Raw genomic sequence first — 8,867 nt, forward strand, 5'->3', positions numbered from 1 at the left:
ATATGTATCAGGCAGGCGGTGACCCCAGATTCCCCCCGTGTATGTCAGAGGAATGCACACGTCTCTGTTTAACACATTGATGTCGGTTTACAGTCCCATAATATGAAGCCAGTTCTTCTGTTTCAGTTCTATTTGTGACCCGGCAGTCAGTGCAGCCGTCGGATTGTGTTCAGTGTTTTTCTTAGAACGTTGCAGTGTTTACACCTGAATTATACACAAAGAATGTGGCTGCCATCCAGGACATGTCCTTCCTCAAGCAAAACATGACACCCTTCCTCCAATCACAGGCTATTTTAATCTATGGTTCCCCTCACTTGTTTGGTAAACACGAGCTGTCCCATATATAAGTGTACCTTCCACCCCACCCAAAACATTTTTGTTAGTTTAGGATGGAGTGGGAAAGGGTGAAATCCTTGGCTTACATTTTTGCCTCATTACTTCCAGAGACAGTTGCCCAAGACAGGAAGATGGGGGGAAATTCCCAGTGGGGACACACACAACTATAAATGGTTCTGGCCTTATTCTGCTGTGCTAAAAGGGAAGCGGATTGTCAATGCCTGTTGCGCAGGGGATTGCAGAAATATATTTAAAATACTAAGTCCAACTTATTTAAAGGTACCCCAACTAAAAAAGAAGTGGCTCTGTCTGTAATACTCGCTACCTCTGCAGTAGTTCCTTTTCACCACTAGATGTCAGCAGTTTTCTGATTTAAATGACCCTCTGCATCTTTCAGTCTGGAAGACTGAGGACATCTTGTAAGTGCAGTGTGTCATGGACCTGTGTCACTATAGAATCCTGGGCATAAGTGCAGTGATGCAGAGCGTCATCACATACATACTGCTCTTTGCATAAATAAAGACCACCCAGTGGTATGAGCACAGGGGTAGAATCCCTCCAAAGGGGGGTGAAGCAGAAAAGGTGGAGCAAATATTTGGGTTTTAAAATAAAATAGACCTCCTTTGTAAAAAAAAAACCTTTTTACTGTTCATATGCCCTCTCTGCCTTGGTGGCATCACAGAAACATGTGGCCAGAGGTGGCAGCTCTACCAAGAATCTGTGCTATAAAGCTGCTGAATGAAGAATCATTTTTATGTTTTCCTATTCAGATAAGTAAATTGAAGGCTCTTCCCAGCACAGCTGATGTGTAAAAGTAAAAAGAAAAAGACAGATTTAATGCTATTACAAGCCCAAGCCTGCAGGCTGGATTGTATTAAAGTCACGCTAACTTCCCCAATTATCGTAAGATGCAAACTCAGCGGGAGGGAAGACTTGTTTACTTTGTGTTACTGAAAATGTTATATGAGATTGAAAATCTTTATATGAAGCCTTCGTGATGTTGTTAAAGGGGAAATGTTGGATGGGGAAGGAGTGAAGTGAGGAAGAAGATATCTAAAGGATTGGTACACCTCTTCTAATAACAAATACTAAAGCAAGAGGATCATCATGACAAGCCAGCAGCTGCTGAAGGAGGCCAGCAATAGTGGCCTTCATATTTCTCTCCTGGAATATTTTTCTAGGCTTCATCTGCTCTTCAAATGCAGTTATTTGGACTTGAGAAAAACAGGAACAACTAGCCTGTAAATCCTACAGGATCTGATTCACTGACCGTACCACGGTCTATAGCAATCTTCACCTGCCTATCACCCGGTCCAAGGTCTATAGCATTCAGGACCTCCCTACCACGTGAACCAAGGTTGGTGAATTTTAAGGTGGACAGAAACAGAATCCTGTAGAATATGGTCTGGATGGTGTGCAGGTTCTGCCTTGGACCGGGTCGTAAGGGTGACTTTCTTCCCAATGCCCATCAATGTAGGAGGCATTCTTCCCATTGATCACCATGCTAATGTACTGTGAGCTGTGGATATAGTAATTATGGAGGGGGTTCCCTGAAGACCTAAAAGTTATTTCAAGGGGTTCCCCCATGTTAAGGTTGGGAAGCACTGCTATAGACCTTGGAACTGGTGGTAGACAGGTCCTGAACGCTGTAGACCTTGGTTCACGTGGTAGGGAGGTCCTGAATGCTATAGACCTTGGACCGGGTGATAGGCAGGTGAAGATTGCTATTGACCGTGGTACGGTCAGTGAATCAGATCCTGTAGGATATAGGGAATGGTCCAGGCTCAGAGGACATAGGTTGACAAAGTGACACTTTGTGTCATATAACCGGGAAGATAACCAGTACTAGATAACAGAGCAAGGAGTCTGCATAGGAGATAGGGTGAGTATTGCAGCCCTTATTTTACCTGTGCATTATATTCTTTTATGCTCGAAAACAGCCATTTTCTTTTTCATGTTTTATCCTTTTCAATAAAAAGTAATTGCAATAGAAAAGACAGCCCTTGGGGTTATTATTTGTTGTTTTTGAATAATGCATTTGTATATTAGGTTACCTTATTGTAGTTAAAAAAAAAATAGTAGTAAAAATTTCAAGGAAGCTGTTGGTTTAATCTATACTTCTCGAACGGTACATCCTCTGCTCTTGTTGCAGTGACTCCAAATGTGACACTACAGCTTTCGTTTAGCCCTGGACAATGTCCTTTTCATGTCCTCCAACTCCTTGGCCAATCATGGGTCACCTTGTGTTCTGTATTCTGTTCCCAGAATACAAAATGATATGTAATTGGTCAAGGAACCAAAACGGGGCATAGGTACAAAATAATTATATTTAATATAAATGCAACTCTGTTTTAATATTCCAGTTACCAGACATTTTTTTTAAATCTTATTGATGTGTGTGTCTTTCATTCCCCATCATTTGTACACTTGCCAATGTTTGTATCTCTTCTTTTAGCTGAAAGATGTGCAGAAGTTCGTCAGATCCGTGAGCAACATCCCAATAAAATCCCAGTAAGTAAACAAAAAGAAACATATTAAAGAGATCATCCTGCTATATTTAAATTACAAAATAAAATCTGTAAAAAAAAAAAAGTTGAGATCTTCCAATCTCTATTATGCCAACAAAAACTACTAACGTTTGGAATTCATTAGCTGGAAGTCCTTGCATCTGACAAATCACAAAGTTTCAGATTTATGCTCCCCCTCTGCTCACTGTGGTTCCTTACTGTGGCATCTACATCACTATGGGGCACAGCAATGACGTGGAGCGTTCAAGAAACCACAACATGCAGGGGGTACCCAGGTATCGGACATTTTCAGAAATGATCCAGAATACTGAGTAATAGACACAAAAAGCCCCCCAGTCTGCATCTGTGAGCTGTATGCAGTAAAAAAATTGGTTATAGCCACTTCCAGGAAGTTTGGTTTCTCATCTGAACGGGAAATGTTAGAACACAATGATGTCAACCTAAAAAACACAGCCACCGTGACACAGCCTGTCTTTTCTCTCTGTTTTAGGTCATCATTGAGCGATATAAGGGAGAAAAACAGCTTCCTGTGTTGGACAAAACCAAATTCTTGGTCCCGGATCATGTAAATATGAGTGAGCTGGTGAAAATCATCAGGTAACCACCAATGGTTCACAGCTAAGGTGTACTATATACAATGTTTATACTGGACACAGGCAGAATATTGTTATAAATATGTTTATATTTCTTCCTTCTGTAATGTAAACCTTAACTCCAAAAAGGGAAGATTTGCTATGTTATAGAGAACGTTTAGAAATAATAATTGTGCCAAAAAATGCTCCTTTTGGTCACATCTTGATATGTAGGGGCACATGCCTGGGCGTTCATCCTCATAGCTTAGGTGCCTCTAGTTGCCAACAGCCTCATAGAATATTTGCCTCGTGTTGCCAGATTTGGGGTAAGATTTTCTAAGGTCACAGCTGTGCCGATCACTGTTTATCTTGCCGAAGGCTCTGACATAAAGTAGCAGTGCTTTTACCATGATGGCAGCCGTGAAAAACCCATATAGGCGGCCACTGTTAAGAGCCTCCTGAAAATGTGAGCTGATCAGCTGTCATGCTGGTGCTTGGCTTTAATACCAAGCCACTGACCTCAAATACCTTTTCAGGAATCTAACAATGGCAGCCCCTGTATTTCTTTCGTAATGGGTCTACTTTAACCACTGAAGAAGCAAATCCAGGTTCATTTTGGCCACTAAATCTGCAATAACTTTTTTTCTTTCTTATGATAAAGAATTGATACACATGCTGAACTTGTCTTTTTGCATGGCATAATATGTTAAACAAGGTGTGGCTGAGTATTAAAAAATAAAATAAAAATATCGTTTTTTTTTTTTTACATAAACATATTCCTTATATTGCCAAAAAACAAAACTTTTTTTTTCATAGTTACACCGTGCAATCAGTAGGCCCACCTCACCAAGGATTATATTTACTTTGTTTTACATTATATATTTAATATATATTTTATTTATTTTGTGTGTATATTTTTGTTTGTGTGTGTGTATATGTGTGTGTGTATGTATATGTATATGTATGTGTGTGTATATATATACACACATACATATACATATACATACACACACACATATACACACACACACACACAAACAAAAATATACACACAAAATAAATAAAATATATATTAAATATATAATGTAAAACAAAGTAAATATAATCCTTGGTGAGGTGGGCCTACTATATATATATATATATTAGATTGAATCCTAAATATTTAGAGTATAAAGAAATACTTTCTTTATTTGCTTTCGATTGTAAAACTTAATAAATAGATTTAAAAGTACTTATTTTAAAATTTTCTGACCTATTTTCTCACTGTCTTAGACGCCGACTGCAGCTTAACCCAACCCAAGCTTTCTTCCTATTGGTGAACCAAAGGAGCATGGTTAGCGTCTCCACTGCCATCTTGGACATCTATGAGCAGGAGAAGGATGAGGACGGCTTCCTCTACATGGTCTACGCATCCCAGGAAACCTTCGGTTAATGCGCCTACCCCTGTGCTCCGTGTGCGCATTGACCCCCGTGTGCTGCTGGCACGTATGGGAAGCCGTGCGTACCGGAATTGATGTTTGCACACGTTTCTCCCGTTTTAGTCCAACAAACACTCGTCTTTACTTCAGTACTGTTGCACAGACATTCCACATGCCTTCGCACATCTACGTGTCTGAATCCATTATTTACCCACAAAATTATCATCAATATCTTCTATACTGCTAACTGTACACAATGTAACACTGTCGCTTATAAATTATTTGCATTTATTGCCCTTTACCATAGGCCGCAGGTACCATAAAAACAATAGGGGGGCTATATTAATATATATATAAAAAAGCTAAAAATTGGGTTGAACCACCAAGATCCTTCCATTTACTAACCTATCATTGCATCATTGCAACACTGAAGAATATTTATTAATTTACTTTAAGTTTAAGGCCTGTGCTTTTTTTCATCAGTATACATCAGTAAACTTTTATGGATAGACTGGGAAAGGATTCAAAGTGCTGTTTTTACTGCTATATGAGGTAAAAACTTCCATTCACTGACTGTCCATAGCAACCTTTTCACAAGGAGGAAGTGAGGTAAAGTCTGCCACAGAAAAACAGACGACAACATAAACCTATAAAGATTTTAGGCCTTCAAAAGTCTACGGATAATGGGCAATCTCATATAAGTCTGTGTTGTTGTTGGAGATTAATCCTTACTTCTTGTCTGGGGAAACCATTGTCAGCATGACAGGAAGTGAGGAGAGATCTCTCTAACGGAGCCCAATATATAACTTGAGGCCTAAAATGTGTTTTATTCTTTCACAACTCTTAAAAAAATCTTTGCCTGGGCCTATACATAAAGCAGTGTAACCCACAGCAACCAATGAAACTTTACTGAAGTGACAAGTACAAAATGGCTTCTCGGTTGTTGCCATGGCATCAAATTTCATGGGCCTCCTAATGTTTTTTAACAATCGCTGTCCCTGCATCCTGGGCCTGTTTTTGTGTCATGAATTTTAGCTTGTGTATTCACCCCCTGCCGTCTTGTGGAGCCGCCATGCAAGGGCCTTGCACACCATTTTCTTTTCTCCATTTTTTGACATATGGGAAGTTTCGAAGCCACCAGTGAAACTGGCGTTTTAAACTGGAACTCGGCCCGGGTTGTGAAATCTCTTTGTTGGGTTGTGAAAGTCTTTGTAGATCGATTTCTGCCAATGTTTACCCGGCGCTTGCGCTCTACTGCCAGGAGGCCTTGCCGTTTTACAAATACGCTGAGAGAAAACGCCCAGCAATACGTTCGATTTGAAACTCATTCAGGTTTACACACTTTTTGCATGTTGTTCTGTTTTTTGTTTTTTAAAAATGAGCTGCTAGCTGGCCTGATCGGTTTTAAGTTGGCACAAAGTTAATGACAAACCTTTAAAGGGGCAAATTTACCGGTTTTGTACAGGTTCAGAACCTCCGATTACCCTTTTTGCTTGTTCTGTTGAAATGTATGAATTTTATGTAGCGTTTTTACCTTTTTTGCGATTCTTACAGATTATTTTACATTTACTAAAATTTACTGTGTGTATCTATAACCAGACACCCCTCTGAAAATCTGAAAAATGTATAAAAAAATATGTGTATAAAAGCTGATGTGTATATATAGAGGGATGTTGTGTAAAGAATAAATAAAAGAATGTGGCAGATATTTTTTTGTTGGTGTGATTTTATATATATTTTTATGTATTAGATATGGGGTCCAGGTTAGCTGCTACCATAATTTGGTGAATTTCCATGAATCCTTGGGATTCGTAATATAGGGCAAACTTTGCAGGTTTGGTTGCTAGGAAATAGGAGTCAATGGAGCCAATCATTTGAAAGAAACAGATAACCCAGCCCCCTTTCTATAAAAGGGCCGGCTCGCAGTAGCTATATTGTCAGTGTGCGTTGTAGCTTTCACAAAATAATTTCTGTCTCTACGGCTGTGCCTATAGCTTTCATACTACTGACGTCAAAAACTGATTTCCAAGATTCACCCCCTTTCTATAGATGTCAATGAGGTTTGCGAACTTCAGGCAAGATTCATAAAACCTGACGTAGAGATATCGCTAATCCCTACTACTAATAGGATTGAAGTTTGTCATGGCAATATGGAGACAAAGGGGGTCAACAACCACAATTCTTTGGATTTTTGTCCTGGTGACAACCAGATTAGATAGAATGTGTCAATCTCCCAAATGTGGAAACAGACTACAAAAACAATTGCAGAGAAGTTTCTAACTTTTTACTACTATGCCCAGAACTACCAAAAAACATATAAACACATTTTTGTTCTGCCTTGTGTGCTTTCTGTTCCAGATTTCAGTTATCAGTTGTGAACGAGCCCCTCTTATGCCTCTATTTTATTATTACATACCCCAATCAGCAACTGCAGAAGTAAAATCTTAGCCCTGCATGGTTTACAATGACGTAGATATGACTGGCAGATTTCTATTGAGAGAGGAACTGAAAGTCATAACCTTTGTACAGCACTACTGTATAGGGCTGCATACTAGAACACCATCAAGGTAACTTCCAATGCTTTCCTTTGATTCTCATAATATTGCTATATTTTATTGTCAGTTTGAATCAGTCGGCCATGACATCCCCTTGTGGTAAGTATGGCTTTTACTGACATGGTGTGATGTGTTTAGGAACATCGTGTTTTCTTAGCCTCTCATTCAGAGATCACTTTCACGTCGTATCCCGTCTCCACACCACTGGAACAGGTCAAGTGACTAAATGAGCCCGTCCTTGTAATGATATACAGGCCGTGTTACTAGAGATCGTTACCCTTTCTGCAGCCCTTACCTTCATAAGACTTAACCATTACCGCACCACACTTGGTGCCAACATTCCAGGAGTCTTGTACCTTGATAGCCATTTGATACCACATTCTACAAAGAATGCTAATTTGTATTAATACATAGTACTCCTAGCTCAGATATCTGGAGTAATCACATGGTTTCTGATTCATTACTGTGGGCAAAGAGACCCTGTCACCAATGTCTGGGTAAAGGCCCAGAAAAATTGAGATGGAGTCAAAAATATTTTAATTGCTACAAACAAGCACTTGCTTGTAGTGGCTGTTTGGAATTTTTATATTGATTTGCAATATGTGATTGTTGGCAAACAGGAAAAGTCAATTACCTAGCACAGCCACGGTTCTCCCTTTCTGCTATGCTATAACCATCTCTTGGAGGGGTTACTGTTGTATGTGTTGGGCCAACTCCTCCAGATCTGCCCTACCTGTGCAAGCTTTATTCACAAGTTTTAGCGGCAAGCAGCTAGAGTGTTTTAAGTGCAGGTCTGCATGCCAAGTAAGATAGCTAAAGCCACCCTAATATCCAAGAACTCTGACTGATCCACCCCCCTCCTACACAACAAGCTGCAATTCATTGAATGTTCTGATGTCTTTCTCTCATGGCCAACATTAGGTATTTAGCAATTTCTTTATTACTAGCTTTTCTGTGGGATCAAACCAGAAAAGCTATTCATCAACTCCCCTTTCAATATCAGCGAGCCCTGGATGCTCATGACCTGTTTACCCAGTGGTGCCCAACTTTTTGGAGCTTGCGGACCACTAATTGCACGGACTCCAGACCGTGCATGTGCAGGGAGCTGTGTCATTCAAAAGGGAAGAAACTTCCCCCAGAGTGACGTCGTGATGCCAGAACCTGCTCACTCTCCCATCGCACGTCTAAGCCTGCAATGGGTGAGTGGGCGGGTTGTATACAGAGGCACAACCTACCCATCGCCCTGAGCCTGAGATGCGTACCGGAGACACAGCCCATGGCTCTGGCTGGTGCGCTCCTCCCCCCAAGCAGTGTCCTTCTCCTGACTCCACACTGGGGGGTGCATCCGCCAGACCCGTGGCCCACCTGTTAGAGGGCTTGGCCACGGACGGGGGCCCCCGTGTTTACTAGTAGTCCTTTCTTGGTCCACATTTGGTGGGTTCTAAACTTTGCTCATAT

The 8,867-nt window shown here is 40.5% G+C and overlaps 1 protein-coding gene across 1 annotated transcript in view; it reads left to right on the top strand.

Moving 5' to 3' along the window:
* Window positions 1-6,562, top strand: part of MAP1LC3A (microtubule associated protein 1 light chain 3 alpha) — a 14,163-nt gene extending 7,601 nt beyond the window's left edge. Inside the window, exons 2-4 of the mRNA XM_072403699.1 lie at window positions 2,792-2,847; window positions 3,355-3,461; window positions 4,709-6,562. Of these exons, the coding sequence (XP_072259800.1) occupies window positions 2,792-2,847; window positions 3,355-3,461; window positions 4,709-4,868 (323 nt within the window). The 3' untranslated portion in view covers window positions 4,869-6,562. The remainder of the gene's footprint in view (window positions 1-2,791; window positions 2,848-3,354; window positions 3,462-4,708) is intronic.
* The last annotated feature ends 2,305 nt before the right edge of the window (window positions 6,563-8,867 follow it).

The sequence above is a fragment of the Pyxicephalus adspersus genome, chromosome 3 (assembly GCF_032062135.1).
Source record: "Pyxicephalus adspersus chromosome 3, UCB_Pads_2.0, whole genome shotgun sequence".
Taxonomy (NCBI): domain Eukaryota; kingdom Metazoa; phylum Chordata; class Amphibia; order Anura; family Pyxicephalidae; genus Pyxicephalus; species Pyxicephalus adspersus.